Here is a 26,081-nt window from a genome sequence, read left to right as displayed (position 1 = left end):
ATGAAGTTATGATTTAGGCAACCTATGACTGAAATAATTCATTCATTCTCTATAGGCACATAACATAAATATGGCACAAAATATGCCTCTAACTGAAACCGAGAGGTATAAAAACATATTTCACTCTTCGTAAAGAACTTTGTGAGGAAATATAACTCTGTGATTGTATAGATACTTTTACTCATAATACCTTGACATTCACAAACAGTAGATTGCATTGCAGTTTGTAAATATTTTAAGTTGCATAAACTTCTCCTTGATTTTCAAATGTAATATAACACTGTCCACTAAAACTGCTTTTTGTTTCAACGAATACTCTCACATGTATTAGTTTATTAAAATGGTTGTTATTATTTTTAAAGTGTTTTCCATTCAAGGAAAAGAAGTAAATTCCTGTGTCAGATTAACCAATGTGGTTGAAGAATAGGTATTAGCCAGAGAGGTCTAGATGGTAAAATCAGTCTTCTAGCCTCAAAGAAGCTCCGTGAACATAGAGGAATGCCAGGTGTCACACAGCTTTCCTTCACTCGAATTCGTTCTTGACTAGAGCCTGTATGCCTGTTTCAGGGATGTTTAAACTCTGAAAGGATTTCTTATGATCTTCACTAAATACACTAAGAAGAATGCCAAGCAGTGCCCTTTTGTGTACTGGGACATGTAGTCATGTGATTAAAACAGGTAACATGAACTCTGACTTTAAAATGTATTGTAGATATAAATGCTCTAAGCTAGAAAAGGTTTTCCGCATCCACAGTCAATGATGGGAGTCTTTCATTCCTCAGAAATAATCCCTTTTTAGGTCATTGAGAAAGAGTCCAACTGCTGCAGCTCATGCTGCAATATCTTCATAAGCCCAGAGCACATACAAATCCTAAGGGAACTACCATAGTACCGCGCTCATTCCTGGCACCAGAACAAATGAATCACACTCTATCCTGCACACACCTGCCAGAGCAGGCCACTTTCCTCTTCTGTGAGATTTAAAAAGCTCCCCAAAATGTTATTACTCCCATCCCCAATACACAGAAAATAGGGGAAAAGCTGTTTCCAGTTCTCGGCCTTTAAACAACTCTAAATGTCAGTACTCATGGGGGCATATTACAAAGTAAGAAACAGTGCGCACTTGAGGGCAAACCACATATTGAGCTAATGAAGAGCTCACTGTGATTAGGATTCGATCAAACATAATAGAACATAAGCAAATTTTATCTGAATTCTGTAAAGAATATACAAGCTGTAATAACATTTAAAAAGCAGGGCAGCCTATTCGAAACCAGTAAGAATAGTTTTGTGCAAATAGTGGGTCTTTGTGTGTTTGAACTCCCACCATGTAAGGGCAAACTTGATATGCGAGCTAATGACCTACAATTATCAATTAAAAACAAAAATGCTAATGGATGCCAGAGTGAACATCAGGGAAAGACCCACACTCCCTTAACTTTTTATAAATAAATTTAAACTGTAAATTAGAAACACAAATAAACATGAGGGGCTCTAACATTCCAATGAAGTAGATGAATTGTGTAGGGGATTAACCCCATCACTTTTTGTTGTTGTTTTTAAATTTCTTGACCAGCTCTCAGATGATGATGATGTTTATCTCTCTGTTCTTGGCTGCCCGGTAAAAGAATGGCACGCAGGGTTTGGTGGCCAAGCCTGAGTGCTCCAGGGTGTCCTGCGTTACAGGAAGCAGCTGCAGGATCTTCTGTGCAGTGGGGTTGTCACGGGGAGAACCCTCCCTGGCCTGTCCCGGTGCAGGCTCCACGCTGTCCTGAAAATCTTCGGAGAGAGGGAGGCGGGGCTCTGAGTACACTGGGAGCCTCGCCTGCTCCAGCCTGCCCACCCCGCCTGAGGGCTCTGCTCACCACTCTGCTCCTCCGCAGCTGCAAGTTCCTGGGGGGCTGGGACCCCTGGAGCGGGCTCCTCAAGAGGGTTCTGGGCAGGAGGGAGGAATTTGTCATGCCCCTCGTGGTCGCCCACGACTGGTAACACCATATCTTGCAGCTCCAGCACCTTCACCTGAAGGGAGGGGTGCTCAGTTACCACGCCTGAGCCGGCGCCAGCACCCACCCTCACCCCCACCCCCGCAGAGATGTTGCACACCCTCTACCTTCATCTCCTGCTCCTTCTGGGCCAGCCTGCTGGCTTCCTCCTCCTCGTGCCGTGTGTTTGGCCCTGCCCCCTGGCTCTCATATACCGTGATGTGCTCTCCTGTGAGAGGACACGGCTCAGACACTGGGGCCCCTCTGAAGGCCCTGCAGCTCCCCGTGCCCGTGCCCTGGCCTCCTGCTTACTCATGCCATCTGTCGCTCCAGAGAGCTGGATGAATCCAAGCTCTAGTTTCTCCACCTGCTGCTTCCCATCCACCTTCTCCCTCGGGAGGTCCATAAAGCCACTCTGGAGCCAAAATAATAGGGTCACATCACGGGAGTGACCTGTCCTGCCCCACCCCCACTTTTCTTGGCCCATGCCAGGACTCGCTCACCTTCACCTTCTCCACAGCCTCCTACAGGGCCCGGTAGCTCTCCCCACACACAAACTCACCCCCAGTCCCTGGGGCCGGGGCCTCTGCCTCTGGCTCCTTCCAGGCCGAGGCCACCAGGTGAGCCAGGTGCAGGCAGCACAGCCTTCACACCTTCTGCTGCCCACATAGCCATGCCTGCCCTCCTGGGCACTGGCTCCAGCGGAGTTGAAAATGCCACTTGAAGGCAAGAGCTGAGTATTCTTGTAGGGGCATACACAGAACAAATGGGGCTGGGAGGTGGAGCACAGCCCCTTCCCTTGGGGTCTCAGAGAGTGCACCTTTGGGTCACAGGTGAAGTGGTGTCTGACCACTGGCTCCCGGAAGGGGTGAAGGTCCAGAGAAATCAGAAGGTGGGGAAAGCAAGAGCATAAGGGGGTCTGGGAGGGACCACAGAGGAAGGTGGCAAAGCGGGCGCAGGGAAAGTCAGACTCACCGTGGCCTCCCGGCTCTCCAGGTCCTCTGGGACACTCGGCATAGGCCGAGGCACCCCCTCCTCCTCAGTGTTCAGATGTCCTCCTCCATCTTCTGTGGGGAGGTGGCCAGAGGGGTCCTCAGACAACCCAACAAGGGAAGTACTGTGGGCCCATCTCTGTCCCCACCCTCACTGTGTAACCCTGAGCCAGCCCCTCCCCAGAGGGGAATGAGGTGCTGTTCTTTATTTTTCCTATAAGATCCAAGATCTTCTACATTGCCCAGGCACAGTCACACTACCGGTTGGTGCGGGAGTTCTGACCTGCTCCCTTTCTGATCTGGGCCAGTTCACTTATCCTTAGGCAACCTGGTGGCCGCCTGCTCCCAGAAGGTCATCATATTGATGCCGAACTTAGTGCAGACACCCGGTTGCCATAACAACCAGCTGTTCTAAAGGTCTCTTCCAACCCCTCAATCCTATGCTGCTAACAGTCCCCCCTTCCTCCTGGGGCTCTCTCCTCTTCCTCTGAGTGGTCTCCTGTACCTTGTCCAGGGAGAGCCATGAGACTCGACTGGGCCTCCAGCTGTTGGTTCTGCTGGCCGGCAGCTTCTAGGCACTCCTAAGGGAATGGAAAACAGACTGAGAAGGCACAGAGGTTGCCAGGTCGTCCCCCTCGGGGCCCTGTCCTCAGCGACTCCCTCTCCTGGGTCTCCTGCAGGTTTGGCAGGCCATCTCAGCCACCGCTTTGCCCTGAGCTTCCTGCTGCTGCAGCTGGTCCATGAGCTGGGTCTGCAGCAGTAACTGCCTGTGCGGCGCCTGCTTCTCAGAGGTCAGCTGCTAATGGGTGACCACGTACTGCTTCAGGTGACCCCAGTACTAGTCTCACTGCTGCTGCTGCAGACTCTGAGACTCTTGGCTCTTCAGCTGTATCTGCAGGAAGACCCTGGGCATGAGGGCATGTGGTGGTTGGCTTCCAGATTCTGGGCCCATTAATAGGGTAGTGAGGGCACGGTGGGGCTCTGTAACCTGTCTGGGACCCTGGCCCCTTGCTCCAGGCCTAAGAGACTTCCCCCGTTGCCTAGAACCCCATGCCTCCTTCCCCAGCCTCAAATCTCCTGTCCTTCCCACCATTTAAACTGTAGACCACAGACTGGTGGAAAAGCTGAGGGAGCCAACCACCGTCTGCTAAGTGTGCTACAAGCCTAATGCTTTCCATGTGTTCTCTCATTTAATCCCCAGCACTCCATAAGAAAAATGCTAACTTCCTTTTGAAGCTAAAGAAACAGAGACTTAGAGATGAAAAGTAGTTGAATGGTGACCAGTGGAACCGAGGCCGGAATCCAGTTTGAATCTAAGGAGGCTTTTTTCTTTTGTTTTGAGACAGTGTCACCATGTGGCCCATACTGGAGTGCAGTGGTGCAATCTCAGCTCACTGCAACCTCCACCTCCCAGGCTCAAGAGATTCTCATGCCTCAGTCTCCTGAGTAGCTGGGATTACAGGCATGTGCCACCATGCCGGGATAATTTTTTGTTGTTGTTATAATTTTAGTAGAGATGAGGTTTCGCCATGTTGGTCAGGCTGGTCTCAAACTCCTGACTTCAAGTGATTCTCCTGCCTCAGCATCCCAAAGTGCTGGGACTACAGGCAGGAGCCACTGTGCCTGGCATAAGGACCCTCTTATACCACTGTCTCCACCCCTATGATTGGGGGAATCCATGCCTCTAGCTGGGAAGATGATGTCCAGACCTGGGAGGAGCCCAGGGCTACCCACCTCTAAAAGTCAGAAGGTAGGAAGCAAGAAACAGTCATGGAGCTGCCCTGGAAGGTGCTGGGGTCACCTGCCCCCCAGCTGGACCTGCCTTTGGCCTGGCACCTCCCCTCCCCAGAAGCTGGTGCCTGCCTCCCAGCCCTTCTTGGATGGGGCAGAGGTTACCATCTCCTTCACCTTGCTCAGCTTCTCCTGCAGCTCCTTTACTTGCTGCTCCAACTGCAGTGCGCTTTTGTTCTTGTTGTTCTGGACAGAGAGAAGCAGTCAGTGGCCATCCACTGCAGCTGGAGACCCCAGAACTTTGTGTCTGCCTCCCATGTCACCGGAAAGGGTGGAGGTAGGTTAGAAAAATCATCCCCTCTCCCCTACAGCCATCAGAGCAGGGCCTGATGAGCTCTGGCTCACAGATGTCTTTAGAAGTACCATGTCATGTGAGGGCTACACTGCCTCATTTTACAGGTGGGGAAACAAAGGCCTGGAGGGCTAGGGATGAGGGCAGGCTGCCCAGGTGGGGCAACCCACCAGATCCTCAAAGCTGCACTGTGGCTCGGCCAGCTGCTTGTTGAACTTGTGGTTCTGGGAGACTGCGAGCCTCTCCTCCTGCATTCGCAGCCTCTTCTCCTGTTTTCGTAGCTTCTCCTCCTTCTCCCACAGCCTCTCCTCCTTCTCCCACAGCCTCTCCTCCTTCTCCCACAGCCTCTCTTCCTGCTTTTGCAGCCTCTCCTCCTCCTTTCGCAGCCTCTCCTCCTGCTTTTGCAGCCTCTCACCCTGCTCCCCCAGCCTCTTCTGCTTCTCCCGAAGCCTCTCCTTTTGCTCACATAGTCTCTCCTCCTCCTGCAACCTCCTCTCTTCCTGCTCTTGGATCCTCTCCTCCTGCTTTTGGATCATCTCCTCCTGCTTTTGGAGCCTCTCCTGCTGCTCTCGGAGCCTCTCCTCCTGCTCCTGGAGTCTTTCCTTTTGCTCCTTGCTCAGGAGAGTCAAGGCCTGATTGTTTTCCATCTGGGATTGGAGCTTTCCTTTCAGACTTTCCACCTCCTTCCTCAGGTGTTTGGCCTCATCTTGTAGCTGTTCCACCTCAGATGTCCCTGCTGGGTCCACCAGGGACAAGGGCTCAGCTGAAAAATGAAGCAGACAATAAGGGCCTCTGGATTCCCCACCCACCACTCCCCCTCAAAGAAAAAGCCCTCCTTTTGATGCAGCTCCTCTCAGGCTTCCCAAACTTGGCCTCACTGCTAAAGATTCCTTGCACTGGATGGAAGCCAATTTCCAAGCCATGTCAGATAGAGAGCACTGTGGGTGACTGACAATGGGCACTCCTTCCTCTTGGCTGACGGGGACCCTGAGGCTCATGGAGATGACAAGACTTGCCAGCTGCTGGCACAGACCTCTTTCCTTCTGCCTCAAAGCCCTTCCATCCACCCACCTCCCTGGGGCATTCTAAGCCACCCCACAGCCCTCTGATGCCAGTCCTGCTCTCAGGTCACACCAGCCCCATCTTACCCATCTGGCGTTTGAGTTCGGAGAAGCTCCTCTCCAGCTCCTGTATCCGATGTATGTCATGTTTCTTCTCCTCCTTCAATGCATGAGCCTGCCCAAAGCACAGGGGGAAAGGGCCCTGGAGAGAGGGGCTGGTGGCTGGACAAGCTACCGTCTCCATCTCTGCCCCCACCTCCACAAAGCCCAGACCCATGACTACCTCTGGCTATACTAGTCCCATTTTACAGATGCCCAGAAAGATCCAGTGACCCATCTAACGTGGGGCTGAAGGGTCAGGTCTCACCTCCATTGACATTTTCCGCATCCTCTCCTGCCACCGGGCCCTCTCTCCTTTTATATGCTGAGCATACTCGTCTCTTTCCAGCTGGACTTGTTTAAGTGACTCTGTCACCTGCAGGAATGGGCACAGAAGTGAGGAAGGGCTGTCACTGGTCCTCACCTGCTCCTGGTCAGCTGGGATCCTCTTCCCTCCACATCCCTCCCTCTGCAAAGCCTCACCTGTGTCACGTGTGCGTTCAGCAGCGCCCGCTCCTTTCTGGTCTGCTGTAACTGCCGCTGGAGGACTGCTTCACTGCGGCTCGAGGACTGGATGGTGAAGAGTGAGAAGTTTTGATGTGGGGAGCCCGGGCAGTGCCCCTTAAAGGACTAGGGTTAGGCTCAATATACAACTCGGTCAGTAAAGATCAAGGCATTTCCAAGCCCGTGGCCTGGTTTTTAAAAGAACTCAGTAAAGTTGCAAGGGACAGGGAAAGAGATCGAACTTACAGCTGGCTAACAGAGGCCCAGAGAGATCAGGTAACATTGCTATTGTTATTACTGTTATTAACACCACTGTTTGAACCTTTATGGAGTGCTTCACCAGGTTCCATACTAGCAATCCCATGTAATCCTCACAACCACCATACGAGACAGTTACTAGGATTACCTCTATTGTGTAGATGAAAAACACGGAGTGTTCGAGGTTAAGTGCTTGCCTAAGATCACTGAGACAGAGCTGGGATTTGAACACCCAGGTCTATCCGATTCTCTAAGCCCATTTTCCTTGCTGGGGGTGGGGGCACAGAAAGGAAGGGGAAATTAATCTTTTGTTCACTTTTTGAAAGGATGATACATTCGCATAGTTCAAAACTCAGAACGTGCAGAAGGGAAGTGTCTCCCAGCCACCCTGTTACCCTCTCCTGAGTTTTTTGCGAACCCTTGCAGACATGTTTCATGTATATTATCATAGTATGTACACACACACACACACACACACACACAGATACACACACACACACACCTTTCCTCTCTCTACAGAAATGGTAACGTACTAAAGGTCCTCTTCTGTACCTTCACAGTACAATACCCAATACCCCACCTAGGATTTGGCCAAGGCCACAACCAGGTAAGGGCAGGGCAGGCATTTGGTCTTCAAGCTGTGTGTGCAGTGCTCACTCCCCACAGTGCCCCTCAACTCACCCACACCAGCTGACTCAGCCCCAGGCTGTCTCTAACAACCACACACAATAGCAACTAGAAATGAGCATGCTGCCTTCTGGGCAGGACACTGCATCCTGCAGAAGGGACCTTTACACTCTCTCCTCCATCTGGGAAGCCAGGCTGCCAGGGGACGGGGCAGCTGGTTGGACTCACCCTGTCCTCTTCCTGCTGCTGTGTAGACAAAGCAGAGAGAGCCCGCTCCAATTCTTGAATACGCTGTAAGGAGGATTGCAGGCGGCCGGCCAGATCCTTGGACTCTTCTGTAATGACAGAGGTTGAGATGGGGCCCAAAGGACTCCCTCTAAAGACCTGTCAAAGTGCCAGGTTGAAGGATGATGGGGTGCCCAGATTCCCACCTTCGAAGTGTCTGGCGGCACGTTTAGTGTGGTAAAGGGTGGTCTTCAAGTCTGCCTTTTCCAGCGTGAGGATGTTGATTGTCTGAAATGGAATGTTTGGGAGAAAAGCCAAGCAAGTGCTGAAAGAGAAGGAAAGAAACATTCTCTGGAGGACAGGAGAAAACTCCCCACCCTCCACTCACCTCTAACTGCTCCATCTGTGTTTTGTGTATTTCATTGTTTGCTTTCTTTTCCTATAGGAAGAGGAAGACAGAGCTCTTATCTGGGGGAGGCAGAGATGGCACAGCAAGAGACATGCCCCCAGGATGCCACCAATGCCCCAGGACAGGCACACCCATGGGACCAGGTTATCAGGGACCCTGTGGGCATGGGGCGGAATCTGAGGGGTGAGCCTTCTTCCCCAGGCTGGGAGTGGGCGAGACGAGACTGGTGCCTCTACATCTGAGTGCCCCCAAAACCCAGCAGTCATGTTGTGAGCAAACAAAGAAATCACGTTACTTCTTCCAGCTGATGTTCCACTTGTTTCTTCTGTTGTTTCTGTGGGGACAGTCAAATTCAGGTGACTGAGGGTGGCCCCCTCAACTCTATCCCCCAGGAAGCGGTAGGCAGGGGCCAGGAATGAATTTTAAAGACAACATTCTCAGACCCAATGGCAACATGAATGGGTCAACTGTCCTCAAGCTCGCAAGGACAGAGGATTTGGGTCTTTGTTGGGTTTTGCCCACAGCCACAGAACTCAAAGTCTGAATCTGGATTCTCTCCAAAGGATAGTAACATAAACCTCTAGGGACGGAGTCTGAGAAAGGCCCACCCTTCTGCCAGCTTGTGATTGAGGAAGGTGCGTTCATTCAACAAACATTTACTGAGCACGTACGAGCCAGGTACAGTTCTTCACAGCAGATATAGAATGGAAAAGGACAGACAGGAGCCCTTGGCCCTCAGGTTTCCATTGTAGGAGCCTTTAAATCTCAGACTCTCAGAGCTAACCGAGACCTCTGATGCTCTACCTCCTTCAGAAACACCAACGCAAGGAGGAGAGGTGGCTTGTCCAGACTCAAAGAGCAAATTAGGGACTGAGTCACAGCAGAAATACAGGGCCCCTGACAAACCATCAGGCTAGTGCTTCCCTGAGAGGTGACAACCCCAGGGCATGTGTGGCAAGGACTGAAGCAGGGGTGTCTGGAGAAGAGAGAGTCGGCAAAGAGGACAGTGACAGAAGAGCCATGCTGCATGCTCCTTGCTCTGGGGTCCCTCCAGGTGAGGCTGGGGTGCTCCAGCTTCCCATTTGCCCTTGGCCTCAGGGGACCCAGCCCCTTTCTTCAGAGCCCCAAGGGGAAACTAAAGCCCAGGATTGGCAGCGTGGAATCACAGGACCCCACTGGACTCTTACCAATGATTCTATGTTTTCCTTGAGTTGATTGATTGTTGCGGAGCTTGAGTCCAGGGCTACTTCCAGTTCTTGGTTCCGGCTCTGAGGCGCATGCAGAGAGGAGGAGTTGGAGGAGGATTGCGGGGAGAGGTAGAGAGAACAATCATTAGGGCTGGGGTGTGTGTGGACTGTCTCAGCTGGCAGAGGGGCACCCAGCTCCCGCTGTGAGAGGAGGTTGGAGGGCTGGCCTGCAGGGTCACTGCACCTTGGCTCAGGGCCTCTTACCTCCAGATCCTTCAGGGTAGCAGATGATGCAGGAGTAATAAAAAAGAGAAATTTAAAAAAAAAACTTACAGGGAAACAGTTATGGATATAGAGAAAGTATAAAAACAGCAAAGGGGCCGGGCACAGTGACTCATGAATGTAGTCCCAGCACTTTGGGAGGCTGAGGCAGGTGGATCAGTGCAGGTCAGGAGTTCAAGACCAGCATGGCCGACATGGTTAAACCGCGTCTCTAATAAAAATACAAAGATTAGCTGGGCGTGGTGACAGGTGCCTGTAATCCAGGTTACTAAGGAGGCTAAGGCAAGAGAATCACTTGAACCTGGGAGGCAGATGTTATAGTGAGCTGAGATCTCACCACTGCACTCCAGTCTGGGTGACACAGTGAGACTCTATCTCAAAAAAAAAAAAAAAAAAAAAAAAAATCCCCAAATCACACATGCCTGCTCTGTATGTTATTCCCAAGTTACTTTTAAACTTTAAGGTCTCACCATTTCCAAGATGATAAAAGATGAGGGGAAGGAAAAAAACCCAATCAATCAAGCAGGTGAAGAAGTAGACATAAACAGAATGAAGGTTAATGGCAGCAACATAAAACAAGGCAGAGGCAAAGTATCCCCAAAACCAGAGAAGCCTCAGGGGCATGCACAACTGGAGAGAGCATGCCAGAGAGGAGTCCTGGCACTGCCTCACCTTCCACTTGTGCAATGGGGGAGCGCTACCCCACTGGAATGGTTAAGGTTGGACACCATCACCTTCAGAATGTCCTGAATCTATAGGAGGGGACAAGGGAAAAACAAGGGCAGGGGGAGAAAGACAGAAGTGGCTTAGAGAGAAACAAAAAAGTCAGGGTATGAGGAAGATGTGGTTTCAGGAAAATAAAACGCTGAGGAAGAGCAGAGGAGATTGAAACCATGGCCTGTGCCATTCTTCCAAATGGCCACCTGCTGCCTTGCCAGGGGCAGGAACAAATAGATGGAAAAGTTCCCTGAGCAATGCAGTCACAGGGTGGAGTCACCTGACCAATGCAGCTCTTAATATGCTCACTGGACCCCTCTCCTCAGGCCCAGGACGTGGACGATGAATCTGGTAGAGCTCCAGACCTCCACCTCTATTAAAAAACCAGACTCCTGACTAAGGGTTCACTTGAACTAAGGGGGCTCCAGCTAAAAAACAAGTTTGAAAGACACTGATCTTGTCCAGTATCATCTTACAATGGAGAACACTGAGGCCCAGGGTAAGAAGTGATTTTTCTGTGGTCACTCAGCAAGCTGGTGGCAAGTTAGATCTTCTCTTAATCCTAGTGCCTGGGGTTCTCCTCACCACACCCTGAGCCCCCTTCTGTGACTCCTAAAGGGACAGCTTGATAGCAAGTGGCTGTACTCATTGGCCCAGCTCCCCCGTGAGACTGGGGATCAGGAAAATCAAACAGCAATGACCATTTCCTGGGTATCCTGGGTGTTCACAGCAGGACATGTACTAGGGATTAACATAAAAGCAACAACAATATGGAATATCATTTAAACTTCAGAAATGAAAATCAAACAACACTACCCCTATTTTATAGATGTGAAAAGAGAGGCCCAAAGAACTCTAGCAACTTGCCATAAATCAGATCCCTAGCCAATGGAGAGGCAGGATTCAAACCCAAAATTCTTAACCAGTACCCAGCAATCTTAACAATTACCCTCTACTGCCCCTTTGGGCCCCCTGTCCCCAGGAGCCTGGCCAGCCAAGACTCACATCCCCAGGTGAGTGGCAACCACCAGAAGTGGTTGTCTCAGGGCTACTGCCAGTTTTCTTCTTTTTTGTCTTCGCTCCTGCCGGAACACCAGGGCTGTTCCTCTGCTGATATTCTTTTAGCTGTGGGAAAGAAGAGCAGTAATACTCATGAGAACTACCAGCCCCTATGGCCATGTCCCCTTTATAGTTTTTCAAAATACTCTTATACACCATCTGACTTAATGTCACCAACAACTGTACAAGGTGTTTTCACAATCACTTACTGATTGAGAGGGATGGATATTATGGCTAAAAAAAAAAAGGGAGGGTGGGCAATAATGGGACTTAAACTCAGTCTTCTGACTCCAAGCTCTGGGGTTTTGCCATGAATCAGCAGCTGCCAGAGACCAAAATCAGAGCCAGAGGTAGAAAACTAAACATTAAGTAGGCAGGAACTGCACACTGTGTGGTTTGGAGTCACACATCCTCACACGTCTGTAAGTGTGAAGAAGTGCACCAGGACCTCTCAAACTTTTATATCCATGTGTCCTCATGGCAGAAGGCAGCTTTTTTGTTAAATCTGGGAATTGATCAGAAAGAGGACAACCCAAGTCTCATTTCAGAGAGAAGTCTGGTATACTCTTAGAAACATATGTGACTGTCATCCCTAAGTACATTAATGTTTCTTCTCTCTCAAGAGAATCAAGGGAAACTGATGCTTCAGAAAGATCTCCCACATTTATCCTGTGGCACTCAAAGTACCCCAAGTTGAGATGATATGAGGAAGATTCAAGCTGTCAAGTTCAGTTTTCCAAGATCTATTCCACAGAAGATAAGCAAATCTCACTTCAGAGACCACTGACTGAAGGGCAGTCTGGCCCCAGAACTGTGGAGAATTAGAATATGAGGTGGAGAACTGAGAAAAACATGTTAAAGTCTCTCTGGAGAGTAGAAGGCTGGGAGAAAACCAAACCAAACCCATTCTCCCATTGCCACCCAGAGATACTGTCAACGTTTGAGCTCACAGGGGAAGTGTAGGCTTTTCACAAAGTCAATGTCTATGCAAAGGGAGTAAGGCAACCTGAAACCTGTTGCTCCTAAGTCCCATAGTCCCCATTCCCCTCCCAGCTGGAAATGTGTGCTGTGGCCAGAGGAACCAGAAATGGGGCGAGAATGCTTAGGGGACTGGGTTGTAAGATCATAGGGCAGTCTTGAAGCAGTAATGACAGTTCCTAGGGGGACTGTGACGTCACTACATTCCACTCCTCCTGGGGGTGGGGGGAACCACATCAGTGCAATGGCTGAGTTGCTGATCCATGATGGGGGAGTGGGACGTAGGGCTGGTGCCCAGGTCCTTGGAGATGCCGGTCCGAAGAGCCCAGGGAGGTCAGGCTTGGGTCAGCAGGAGGGGAGAGTACAGTCTGCAGCAGGAAACCCCAGGAGTCACCAGCCCAAAGTCACCTAGGGATTACTGGCGATGGTGGGGGACTGGGGCTGGGGGACCCAGGTTCTCGGACAGCTGAACCCAAAGAACCCAGGGAGGTTGGGCTTGGGGCAGCAGGATGTGAGGGGCGAGTACGGAGCAGGGAGCCCCAGGAGTCACCTGCCAAAAGTCACCATGGAGCGACTGGCGAGGGCAGAGGCTGGGCTGCTTGCTGAGGGGGCAGGGCTGACTGATGAGACTTTGGTGGGGGGAGCCCAGAGGTGCCAGGGTTAGGGGTACCTCAGGAGTGGTGTGTACTCTGGCAGTAGTCTTGTCATCGGAGGGGATCTCTGGCTAGGTTGGGGGGCCATGACCTGTTGTGTCTTACCTTTTTCTTGGCTGCTGCCAATTGACTCCGTTGAGTCTCGTCTAACATCATGGGGTGGGGAGGGAAGCAGGGTTGGGGCCACATCAGCGAACACCTCCAGTCACCTACCAGGTGGCTGTGTGACTGAGCCAGAGGAGGCGTAACCAGGGCCCCACTAGAATGCAGAATGGGGGCGTGGCCTTAATTCTCCAAGCCCATTGGTCAATGAGAAAGATGAAAGGGAAAGGAGGCGTGGCCAGGGAGCAGTGTGGCCAGAGGAACCTGTGACATCACAAGGAAAGCTGACCATGCTACTGCTGTCCCCGCCCACTTGGGGAGAGGGGCGGGGCCTGCCTACTCCGGGAGCGGGGGGCTGGCTTTTGCTTTAAAACGTTCAAAATAAACTTTAAAAAGTATATGTGTTTATACTGTAAATATATGTGTGTCAGTGTGTGTGTGTCCATATGTTCCTCCAGAGCTCTCTTCATTATCCAGCTTCTATGCATGGTCTATGATTTTGGCCTACATTTTTCACCTTCACATGGAGTACAAGAATTACCAGTATTACCTCAATTGAGACAAATACTATAAAAATGGAAAATCCAGAGCATGTTTGATGATTAATGAAGTGGACTATATTATCCAACATTCCAATAAGGTAAAATAATCACAATGATTTCTCTTTTTTGGAAAAACATTTCTTTTATTCTCCTACATTATTAAGATTTTTTTAAAAAACAAGAAACATGTCTAATATCTTTAAAAACACAAAGCTTTTGGGCTGGGTGCAGTGGCTCACACCTGTAATCCCAACATTTTGGGAGGCCTAAGTGGGTGGATCACCTTAGGTCAGGAGTTCAAGACCAGCCTGGCCAACGTGGTGAAACCCCATCTCTACTAAAAATACAAAAGCTAGCCAGGTGTGGTGGTGGGTACCTGTAATCCCAGCTACTCAGGAGGCTGAGGCAGGAGAATAACTTGAACCCGGGAAGTGGAAGTTGCAGTGAGCCAAGCTCATGCCACTGCACTCCAGCCTGGGCAACAGAGTGAGACTCCATCTCAAAAAAAAAAAAATAAAGTAAAAGAGTCAAAAGTAAATAAAAACACAAAGCTTTCAACTTAATAAGCACTCAAAGCTCTTTCTGGTTTAAAGTATATACAAGGTCTATTTTTCTAGAATCACCTGACCTCTCTAAGCCTTGCAAATGAAACTGAATTTCTCACTTGATACTTGGCTATGACTTACAATCATGAAAACCAAGAACTGTGTTATGTCACTGTGTATTGCTTGTTACCTGAATTCCACACTAGGCTGAGATCAAGGGTTGACTCTTTCACGATTTGCTTCATACCCTATGAGCTTCTTTTCCCACACCAAACTAAGCTTTTTTCTAGAGTTCTACAATTTACAGTTAGTAGACAAGAGGGTTCTCAAAAATGTAGTCTCTGGACTAGCAGCACCAGCAGAACCTGAGAACTTTTTTTTTTTTTGTTTCTTTTCTTTTTTTTTTTTTTGAGACGCAGTCTTGCTGTGTGCCCCAGGCTGGAGTGCAGTGGCGCGATCTCGGCTCACTGCAAGCTCCGCCTCCCAGGTTTACGCCATTCTCCTGCCTCAGCCTCCCGAGTAGCTGGGACTACAGGCGCCTGCCACCACGCCCGGCTAATTTTCTTGTATTTTTAGTAGAGACGGGGTTTCACTGTGTTAGCCAGGATGGTCTCGATCTCCTGACCTCGTGATCCGCCCGTCTCGGCCTCCCAAAGTGCTGGGATTACAGGCTTGAGCCACCGCGCCCGGCCCTGAGAACTTTTTATAAGTGCAAATTCTCAGGCCCCACCCTGGACCTGGTGAATCAGAAACTCTGGAGTAGGGCTCAGCAATCTGTGCTGCAGTAATCCCTCCAGATGTTCAAGAACCTCTGGCATACAGCAGGTAGAAAAATGTGTTTCCTTCTGTAGGTCCAAAGCCAGACATACTATATGTTCTGTCTTGATACGAAACCATGACATGCAATTAAAACACATAAGTTTCCTTCCTACTCCCACCCTCCATCCGAAGTGTTCTATTTTTATGAGTTAATAAGAAAACAAGTGGCAATCAGAGATTCAGTCTAAAAAGTATATTTACAAGTGTCAGTGCTCATCCAGCCTGATCTCATACAATACCATTTACACCCTCCTACCTCTCAAGTTTTAAAAACTTATCTTCACAATGTAAGTCTCAGGCACACTAGCAGTTCTACAATAAAACACCAAGTAGGTTGGAATGTCCAAACTTACTACAGAAGAAAAGGGGAATGATTGGCTGTATTTTCAAATTGCATTCAACCAGAAATGTAAGTTTTGGATTCTTTTCACCTTCACACTTCCAAGTTAATAGAATTAAGTCAAAATACTCCATTCTTTCAAAGCCTGTAAGCCAGGCAGAGTTTTACTGTATTACTTCTTGCTTTCAATGGATATAAAGCAGAATCCTGGTAGGCACATTTTGTATGCCTGCAAAGATACAGAACTAAACAGTTCCGTCTGTTCAATATTAAAAACAAAAGTCCTGCAAACCTCAGATAGTGAGTGTAATACTTCAGCACTAGCACCAAAGCCTCAAACATAAAAAGATGCCAAGAACTCCACTAGCAAACAAAATGAGCTCTTGGCCGGGAGCAGTAGTTCACGCCTGTAATCCCAGCACGTTGGCAAACCAAGGTGGGAGGATCACTTTATGTCAGGTGTTCAAGACCAGCCTGGGCAGCACAGTGAATTCACATCTCTACAAAAATTTTTAAGAATTAGCTGGGCATCGTGGCACACACCTGTAGTCCTAGCTACTTGGGAGGATGACGTAGGAAAATTGCTTCAGCTCAGCAGTACAAGGCTGTGGTAGCTATGATCATGCCACTGCACTCCAGTCTGGGTGACAGAGCAAGAGCTACATAATTACAGTCTGTCCTGCTCCTGTTTATGTTAAAATGCTTTCAATCAGCAGGATAAAATTTAAGTGAAATGTGACTTTGGAGGTTGGCCAGAAAATAGGCAATGGAGAAACAGGCACTTCCCATGAGAAAAAAAATGACCAATAAGCATATAAAAAAGATTCAAGGCTGGGTGCCATGGCTCATGTCTGTAATCCCAGCACTTTAGGAGGCCAAGGCGGGTGGAACACCTGAGGTCAGGAGTTCGAGACCGGCCTGACCAACATGGTGAAACCCCATCTCTACTTGAAAATACAAAAATTAGCCAGGTATGGTGGCGGGTACCTGTAATCTCAGCTGCTTGGGAAGCTGAGGCAGGAGAATGGCTTGAACCCAGGAGACAGAGGTTGCAGTGAGCCGAGATTGCACTGTTGCATTCCAGCCTGGGTGATAGAGCAAGACTCCATCTAAAAAAAAAAAAAAGTTCCAAAGCACTAGAAACCAAAGAAATGCAATGAAAACAATGAGATTTTCTCCTTAAATACCAGTAAAGTGGACAAATGGAAGGGGAACACTGGAGCTCTGCCACTTTGGGAGTATAAACTCTGAACCACTTTTTCTGCAGGATAATTTGAAAATTTCTATGAAAAATCTTAAAAGTGTTTTATGTTATTTTCCTCCAGAAATTCTACTTCTATGAATTCAGCCCAAAAATGCTTGCTTGCATCCATTAAAATATATATATAAGAAAATTTACTTCTGGGGTGACAATGATTAACTTAATATACATCAAGCTTTTAAAAAGGATGATGCCAAGGATATATTTACTGCCATAGAAATATGCCCAAAACATAGTGACAAAAGACTATATATTATGATTCTACTTTTTAAAATGTTCAAATGCATAAAGAAGTATAAGAAACAACAAACCAGAATGTTTTGAGTGGCAACATTAAAGACTTTTCTTCATATTTTGTCTTCCAAATTATTACAAAAAGAAGGTGATTTTCTTTATAATCAGGGAGAAGTATTATTTTCATTTATTTACATTTAAATTTCTTTCCTTATTTTTTCTCATGTATGTATCACATGTACTCTAGAGAGCTTGAATCCCTACCTCTTGAGGTAAATCAGACCATTTCGGTCTCCATCAACTTGCCTTTTCTGGACATTTCAAATCAATGGAATTATACAATATGTGTTCTCCTGTCTGGTTTTTTTTACTTAGCTAATGTTTTTGAGGTTGGTCCATGACATATGACAGGTTTTGGTAGTTTGTTCCTTTCATTACTGAGGGAAGTCCACCAATGGATATAGCACATTTTGTCAGCAGAGAGCCTTTTAAACTTCGATTTCAACTTCCTGTGGTCTAAATGAAACCCCCGGAACACAGGACTTCTAGGGAAAGCTGCTGTGCATGTCAAAATAACTACTTAGCAGAACCAGCTTTGTCCTCAGGAGCCTGAACTGCTGCAGACATTTTTATTATTTTGCAACTTCTTTTTTCACAAGCAAGTTTTGTTCTACTACTACACATCAGGACTTTTGAAGCATCTGATACATCCATCGAATAAGTATGAGCATGTGTCTGAGTGGACAAGTGAAACCATCTATGCTACACTACATATTTTTTCCTCCCCTAGACTGGACCAGGGAATCTCTCAGCTTTCTAGAGTACTCTTTCCACACTGACAAAGCCGAACAGTATTAAAGACCCTGCTGCCTTCGTTAGGCAGATTTGGAGGGGAGGCCCAGCAGCAAGGGTGGAGAGGAAAAAGAGAGGGGAGCTTGTGGAACAGGAAGCCCCCCGGGGTCCGTACATGGCTCCCTGCTGTTGAGGATGTTGTGGATGGGGAAGTGCTGATGGTGTCCTGAGGCAGCCTAGCACCTCCACTGGGCCCAGAAGGTCTTGACTTTGGAAGCTTACCCATGTTCCAGAAGTGTTTAAAAGCTGTTTTTGCTTTTGTTCTTTTCATAAGAAATCATTACTTGGTAGTTAGTTATTTGTCTTTCTTTGGGAGAGGGACGGAGCTTTAAAACTGAAGAACATAATTTTCATTAAAATATCAAAAATGGAAAAAAGTTACTTGGTAAACAATTTGCTCTACAAACCAAATGATAGCTGTTGAGAATCTCAATAAATGGTTAAATGCATTTGCTGCTGTTAGAAGAAATAAAGAAAAAAAATTAGAATAAAGAAAAAAATGCATTTGCTGGTAGAGGTACCATTAGCCTAAGGTTGGGTCACCATGTCATCATATTGTGGTGGGGGTTATGTGTGGTGCATATGTGTGAAACTTTTCATCTCAGGTTGGATCATAATCTTAGCTGCAGTTTTTCTTCCAAATAGGGTTAAAAAGTAGGAAAACATGGGCTTGGAAGTGACAGACCTGAGTGAACCAGATCAGCTTAAAGAAAACTCCAATAAAACTAACTTTTAACAATCCTGAGGTTGGTTTTTGAAACAATAGATACAATGATTTACTTTAAGCATCTGGTTATGATTTTGAATTAGTAAAACATACTGTCTCAACCCCCTTTTTTTCTTATGGAAACAGAGGTTTCACCCAGAAAACCATAAAACACTGATTTTTTTTTTAAAGACAGGGTGTCACTCTGTCATACAAGCTGCAGTGGAGTGGTGGATCTCAGCTCCCTGCAGCCTCCACCTCCCACCTTAGCCTCCCAAGTAGCTGGGACCACAGGCGCCACCGCGTCCGGCTAATTTATTTCATTTTGTGTACAGATGGGGTTTTGCCTTGTTGCCCAGGGTGGTCTCAAACTTCTAGGCTCAAGTGGTTCACCCACTTCAGCCTCCCAAAGTGTTCTGTCTACAGGCATCAGCCAGTGTCCAACCTGCAGTGACTTTTTAAAACATAAGTTCAAGCATCTGGTCTTAACTCCTTTAATTGGAGGTATCTCTTCTCTCATTTTTCTCATCTTTGGTGCTCCCCCAGAGTTCACTGCTGACTGGATGTACAACATATATTTCAAAGTCAAGGCTGGACTCGGTGCAGTGACTCATGCCTATAATTGCAGGAGTTTGGGAGCCCAAGGCAGGCAGATTGCTTGGGTCCAGGAGTCCTAGACCAGCCTGATCAACAGGGAGAAACCCTATCTCTACAAAAAATACAAAAATTAGCCAGATGTGGTGGTGCATGCCTGTAATCTCAGCTACTCAGGAGGCTAAGGCAGGAGAATCGCTTGAATCCAGGAGGTAGAGGTTGCGGTGAGTCGAGATCATGCCATCACACTCCAGCCTGGGCAACAAGAGTGAGACTCCATCTCAGAAACAAAACCAAACACAAAAACTAGAACAACTTTCTTCTGGAGTAGTCTATGTGTGCCACCTACCTAACCTACCGAAGGAAACCCAGATCCTTTCCTATTTCTCCCAGTTACAAGGCACTGTTACAAGGTTCAGACTATCCAGAAATAAAAAGCCAGGAAATAGCAAATGCTATGCATTTGTGGAGTTTAAGTCTGAGGATTTTGCCAAGATAGTTGCTGAAACAATGAACAACTACCTGTTTGGTGAAAGACTCTTGGAGAGTCATTTTATGCCACCTGAAAAAGTACAGAAAGAACTCTTTCAAGACTGGAGTATTCCATTTAAGCAGCCATCATATCCATCAGTGAAATGTATAATTAGAATCAGCACTTACAAAAAAGCTACAGAAGGAGGAGCAATTTAAAAACAAAGAAGGATTATTCAGGAAGAAACTAGCTTAAAAAGGAATTGATTATGATTTTCCTTCTTTGATTTTACAGAAAATGGAAAGTATTTCAAAAATGAACTGTCAGATGTCTACAAAAGCCCAGGTTTTATGTAAGAAGAAGAAAAAGGTTTTAGGTACTTCTGACACTCCTGAGAAGACAGTGGATATCTACGGCCCCACATTGGTTTGTACATCAACATTTTTAAAGAAATGAAAATCTGAAGTGGCTGAAATGAATGATGATGATGAAGATAATGAAATAGTTTTCAAACAGCCCATATCCTGTGTAAAAGAAGAAATACAAGAGACTCAAATGCCTACACATTCACAGAAGACGAAGAAAAAGCAGTCAGTGATATTCAATGTATATAGATTTCTTCTGAAAAATATTTTCATGAGAAAAATACAAAAAATTAACTGGGCAAGTTGGCTCACACCTGTAGTCCCAGCTACTAGGGAGGCAGAAGTGGATCACCTGAGCCCAGGAAGTTGAGGCTACAGTGAGCCGTGATCACGCCACTGCACTCCAGCCAAGTCAAGTCATTACATTTATCTTGACCTATTCTAGGCTGGCTTAAGTGGGATTTGTATTAAGAATAAAACAGGCAATCTCACAGACATCTAAGTACAAAACTCAAAATAGGACCACACCATGGAAGGCCTGCCTGGGCTGGGAGGTGATTTTCCTCTCCTGCATGCCTTCACTCTGGACTTCTGCTCCATGCTTGTGCTCTGCTCTGCAGATGAACATTCGGCATGTGCTCCAGGCTCCTCCAGCCTCTGAGGCTTTGGCTTGCCCTGGCAGTACCCCTGGTCCCAGTATTACTGGACCTTTCCATACAGATTTTCCTCTGCAAAAAATCTATTGAAAACTCTCTGTGTCATTTCCAATGAGCAGGAGAGAGAATCTGATCTGCCTAGCAGTAGGGGTGGGAGTTCCCTAGTTGTCCCTGGATTTGTAGTGCTGCTCTTTCCAGAGACTCGAGGAGGGGCCAGATATCCAAAAAGAGGGTGTGGGTGGGGCATCAATAATACAGTCTACTTCTACTGGAAAGTATAAAGTAGAGGTGGTGGCTCATGCCTATAATCCCAGCACTTTAGGAGGCCGAAGCAGGCAGATCACTTGAGCTCAGGAGTTTGAGACCAGACTGGGCAACAGGGCAAAACCCCATCTCTACTAATAATACAAAAAGTTAGCTGGGCGTGGTGGCACATACCTGTAGTCCCAGGTACTTAGGAGGCCAGGGTGGGAGCATTGCTTGAGCCCAGGAAATAGAGGCTGCAGTGAGCTGAGATCATGATGCCACTGTACTCCAGCCTGGTCGACAGAGTGAGACCCTGTCTCAAAAGAAAACCGACAAACAAACAAACAAAAAGGATAAAGTGGAAGCATCTGTATGCAAGACTGAAGTCATGCTTTCCATCTATTTTTTTCACCTTTCCTTTTTTTCTAAAACACTGTATCTTAAGCTTTTCCCTATGTTATCAAGTACTCATAAGCATTATTTGAATGGTTGTATCAGAATCCATTATCTGGACTCATTGTCATTTAGCCATCTGCAGTTGCTGGACATACTGCCCTTTCTGCCACACTCAGTCACCCTTCTGACTTTACACTGTGTCCAGTTATCTACTAATACACACACTGGTCATTTAGGACTTAAAGTTAAGAATAGTTATTATGGTTTCTAACACTTCAAAAAGAATGTATCTTCCTAAAAATGGCTTGGTGGTTATACTTTTAAAGCAAAATAGACAAATTGATGTTGAAATTACTGTTTTGCCTTCTTCTTGTATCTATTTTCACTTCTCTGTCATTTTGATGGAGAAAGTTTCATGTGGAAGGATTTTTATTTCAAAACAGAAATAGCATGTGACATGAGAATGGGAACTCTGAAATGTTCAACTTTCTAGTTTACTAAGTTTGTCACAAAAGCTACTGACAGTTAATCATGATTGACCTGTATTGAAAGTGAATTAACATTATGTACAACTTAAGCACTATACTTTCTATTGGATATAGAAAAATAGGTGGCGTGTTTGTAAAAGTATTGGGGTAGGAGTCAGGAAGCTTGACTGTTAGTCCCAATGGTGCTTCTTCAACTGAGCACCCCTAGGCAATAATTCAGCAGCTATTTCTTAAATACCTAATGAATTTCAGGCTTTGTAGTTGGGCTGGGAATATAGACATAGATACTGCATTCATGATTCTCCAAGGCTCCCTTTCTCACCCGGCTCACAGTGAGTTTTCTTATGCATTGGGTAAATCTGTCTCCTAACAGGCCCCTACTCTGTCTCCAACCTGCTTCCCAGGGCAGTTGTGAGGATCAAATGAGGGAGAATATCTGTGAAAGCAAATTGTAAATGATTTTAAAATGTAATAAAAATATGATCCATGGAAAATTATTTAAAGATCCTTAGAATTTTAAATAAACAGTATATTAGGCCAGGCTCTGTGGCTCACATCTTTAATCCCAGCACTTTGGGAGGCTGAGGCAGGCAGATCACAAGGTCAGGAGATCGAGACCATCCTGGCAAGCACGGTGAAACCCCATCTCTACTAAAAATACAAATTATTCACTGAGGGTGGTGGCGTGTGCCTGTAATTCCAGCTACTCAGGAGGCTGAAGCAGGAGAATCGCTGGAACCAAGGATTCAGAGGTTGCGGTGAGCTGAGATCAAGCCACTGCACTTCAGTCTGGTGACAGAGCAAGACTCTGTCTCAAAACAACAACAACAACAACAAGAAGTACATTAACCTGAATTCTCTCTGGTTTTGATTTTAAGTAGATATGAAAATTTTTCAATGGACCACTGAGATGGTTGAAAATCTTGGCTTGATTATTCTCCAAGAGAATGATACAGTGGTTTGTATGATTAATTTTCTAAAATTGCTAGCAAAAGAAATAAAAACCTTTTTTGAGTTGCTGTATAATGGAGAAATGTTTTATGTGTTCACTAACTGCTTGCCTTTGTTTGATTCCAGCTGCAGCATATCATGAGTGATGAGATCTGTGAGCAGGTGACTGACCTTTACCTGGCAGAAAATAATAATGGGGCCACCAGAGGCCAGCTGAACACACAGAACTCAAGGAGTCCCCTGGAATCAATGTATCAGTGGAAAGCTGAGCAGCTAATGTCAGGTGAGAATTGATTTAAGGTGAGATTTGCTCAGGTAGTCAAAGAACTTGCTGGTGACAACGTAAGTTGTTAGGATTCTCTGAACCAGAAGTTAAAGCCGGGATACTCTGACCCCGTGATTCTACTCCTGGAACTTTTTAGAGTTCCTAATGAGTTCACCAGAGAAATACAAAGTAGAAGTAACTATCTTCCTGGACAATCTACTTTGTTTCTTTCTTCCTTTAAAAAAAAAACCAAACAAACTAGCTATATATGATTTTTACAATTTTGTATTCTTTTTCTCTGAATATTTTTCATAGTATGCTTTGTAAATATTATAGTTAGAAAAATATTGGCACATGAAATCCATGGTCATGGTCATTATAGAAAATAGGCCTGGCACACACGGCTCACACTTGTAATCCCAGCACTCTGGGAGGCCGAGGTGGGTGAATCACTTAAGACCAGCTTGAGCAACATGGCAAAACCCCATCTCTGCAAAAAATACAAGAATCCAAAAATTAGCCAGGTATGGTGGCATGTGCCTGTAGTACCAGCTACTCAGGAGACTGAGGTGGGAGGATGGCTTAAGCCTGTGAGGTCAAGGCTGCAGTGATCCCTGATCGGGTCACTGCACTCCAGCCTGGGTGACAGAGCGAGACCCTATGTCCAAAAAATAAAAGAAAAAAAAATGCAGATAAGCAAAACAAGTCACCTTAGAATTCTTTCCTGAAATTACCATTGGTGACATTTCTAGACTTTTCTATGTCTGAGTATACATTTTGAAAAAGTTTATACTGGACAAATGGGTTTTAACTTTTTTTTTGAGACAGGGTCACGCTCTGTTGCACAGGCTGGAGTGCAATGGTGAGATCATGGCTCATGCAAACTCCGCCTCCTGGGTTCAAGTAATTACTGTGCCTCAGCCCCCCTAGTAGCTGGAATTACAGGCCTGTGCCACTACACTGGCTAATTTCTGTGTTTTTAGTAGGGCTGTGATCCCTGTGTGTCTCTGGGCCATCAGGCTCTTCCCCTCTCTAAACCTCAGTGTTCCCCTTCTAGAGAATGGGCGGAATTTTCTTCAGCCAATACTTGTTCATGTGTTGGGGCCACAAAGAGGAACAGGGCATAGAGTTTCAGCAAGGAGCTGGACATAGGCGAGAAGCAGTCAAGATCAGAGGGATGAAAGGGTCCCGTCACCTCCCTGATTGCCCAGGACCTCACTGAGTCCTCACATGCATGACAAGATCTGTCCCACCAAGTCAGAGGCAAAAACCCTCAGCTCTGCCCCAGTGAAGGGGCTGCAAGAAACCCATATCTCCTCTTGGGGCCTCCTGATAGGATGACTTCTGCAAGCTCGTGCCATCCTAACAGGGAGAGCTGGTCCACGCCCAAGTTGGGAGAGCGCTGGGTGAAATCAGTCCCCTCCACGTACGCACAGCCCGGAGCTGCTCTCCAAGGACCCCTCAGCCACAGAAGGCACTGGTCCTCCTACAGTGCTGCCCCACCCCCACCACCGCAGCTTCCTGGGGGTGCAGTCAGGGGTGCCCTCCTTCAGGCTCTGCCCTCACACCCACTCCTACACAGCTACTCTCCCTGTCGGCTGCCCCAGAGACCAGATTGGTTTGGGCCTCTGCCTCCACAGGCCCAAACTACCATCTCTTCTGCTCCCTAGCACTACACCAAGGCCTTGGAGGACAAAACCAGCCCTGGCCTCTGGGCACTTCAGGGGCAGCTGACAAGATGGGTGAAGTGGCGAGATGAAGTAGGGGGGTCGGGGAAGAGGCCTCAGGAAGATGGGGGATGACTGGACAAGACTTTGTTAGAGCTGTGACCCTCTTCATCCTCTCCTGATCCCCCAGCTGATCCTCGTCATCAGACCTCTACAAAACTTTGACCAAGCGGTGGAGGAATTCTGGTGGGTCCAGGGTGGCCCTGGGTGGCCCAGGGCTCAGACCTGGGTTCTGGAGTTGAGGGCAGGAGGCTGGAAGAGATGACCTCCCTTAGGCCCCTCAGGCTGCCCAGCCCCCTGAAGTGGGATGATCCTCCCACCAGGCTGCATCCACTGACCACGAGAGTGGGTGCCACCTTCTTCAGGGCGGTGCCAGCCCAGGCTCTCATGTGGGACTGTGTGTGCCAGGGTCTGCACATCCTGAGGGAGGCAGAGGGCCTCTTGGTAGAGATGGTCATCCCAGACCTCAGTCAGTACCTCCTTCCCTCTGTAGGCCCCCTCCATCTGTCCACCTGCCTCCTCCCTCGGGTTCACTGCCTCTGCATGCCCTGATCTGAAACCTGCCTCCTCTCCTCACGGAGCCTGCCCAGATGCTTCTAGCCCCAGCTCTCTGGTCCCACAGCAACTTCTGCGCCCAGATTCTGCCTTGTCAGAAGTCTGGGAGGCAGAGCCCCTGCCTGGTCATAGCCTTCTTGGTCTGCTCTAGTCACTCCTAGCCCCGAAGCTGGTATTTTAAAAAGTGATTTCTGGATATTTAGAAAGTCATCCGGTGTCAGGAGCTGGGAGGGTCCAAGGATAGAGCCCACAAGAGGAGGAAGATTGAAAAGGGGTCAGAGTGGGAATGGGGGCTGCTGAGGGCAAGGCCCACCCCCAACCCTGACCCCCAAACCCAGCCACAATGCCAGTCAGCCTCAGGCCAGAGGGTGTGAGCAACGGGGGCCCTGGCTGCTCTACAGTGGATCAGAGCCACTGGGTGTGGGGGGTCTTCCAGGGGAGGTGTGGGGATGCCCGGGCAAGGTAAGGCAGGCTCCCAGGACAGAGACTGAGGCTGACCCCTGCAGCCCCCCTACTGCAGGGGGGAACACCGGGATAGGCAAGGGTCTTAACCTAGAAAGCCCCAGCAGCTCCTGTGCCCATCAGGACACCGTTGAGGCTTGGCAGTGGTGGAACCCAGGAATGGTCTTTGAACCCACGACCTGCAAGGGGAAGCCAAGGACAGTCCTGGCCCGTAGGCTCCCCTACCTGTAGGCAGTAGGCAGACCCAGTGAGGGGACCCCAGAAGCCCAGACCATGAGCTTACCTGGCCAAAGACAGCAGCCAGCACCAAGACATCAAAGAGGGCAGGTAGAAAGGTCATCACATCGGGGTTGACTGCAGCCAGCACCAGGTTCCTCTGTACTTCTG

The 26,081-nt window shown here is 47.7% G+C and overlaps 1 protein-coding gene, 1 long non-coding RNA gene and 2 pseudogenes across 5 annotated transcripts in view; 3 read left to right on the top strand and 1 right to left on the bottom strand.

The window, feature by feature from the left end:
• The window catches only part of LOC140710493 (uncharacterized), a 25,750-nt gene extending 17,202 nt beyond the window's left edge, over positions 1–8,548 (top strand). The window contains exon 3 of the long non-coding RNA XR_012091552.1: positions 8,277–8,548. This is a non-coding gene — a long non-coding RNA (uncharacterized lncRNA). The remainder of the gene's footprint in view (positions 1–8,276) is intronic.
• LOC119628088 (golgin subfamily A member 6C-like) lies at positions 1,186–26,081 on the bottom strand. 4 transcript variants are annotated; one of them, XM_073012335.1, is made up of 19 exons: positions 25,978–26,081; positions 21,043–21,163; positions 11,432–11,551; positions 9,428–9,508; positions 8,536–8,574; positions 8,220–8,270; positions 8,038–8,119; positions 7,835–7,941; positions 6,701–6,787; positions 6,486–6,593; positions 6,206–6,293; positions 5,228–5,820; positions 4,883–4,951; positions 3,480–3,555; positions 2,958–3,049; positions 2,295–2,397; positions 2,111–2,211; positions 1,866–2,019; positions 1,186–1,779 (listed from the first exon to the last, which is right to left on the bottom strand). In XM_073012335.1, the coding sequence occupies exons 2-19, from the start codon at positions 21,079–21,081 to the stop codon at positions 1,580–1,582; spliced, it is 2,190 nt and encodes a 729-aa protein (XP_072868436.1). In that variant the 5' UTR covers positions 21,082–21,163; positions 25,978–26,081; the 3' UTR covers positions 1,186–1,579. The 4 variants fall into 4 exon arrangements, with proteins under 4 accessions (XP_072868436.1, XP_072868437.1, XP_072868439.1 ...); XM_073012336.1 differs by having other exon boundaries at positions 21,043–21,167; positions 25,978–26,078; XM_073012338.1 differs by lacking the exons at positions 21,043–21,163; positions 25,978–26,081 and adding an exon at positions 13,222–13,492.
• On the top strand, positions 6,815–7,793 carry LOC140710349 (uncharacterized; annotated as a pseudogene).
• On the top strand, positions 16,583–21,014 carry LOC140710492 (MKI67 FHA domain-interacting nucleolar phosphoprotein pseudogene; annotated as a pseudogene).

This window comes from Chlorocebus sabaeus, chromosome 26, assembly GCF_047675955.1.
Source record: "Chlorocebus sabaeus isolate Y175 chromosome 26, mChlSab1.0.hap1, whole genome shotgun sequence".
Classification (NCBI taxonomy): Eukaryota; Metazoa; Chordata; class Mammalia; order Primates; family Cercopithecidae; genus Chlorocebus; species Chlorocebus sabaeus.
The sequence above is the reverse complement of the archived record's forward strand: the minus strand, read 5'-3'. Positions and strand labels throughout refer to the sequence as shown.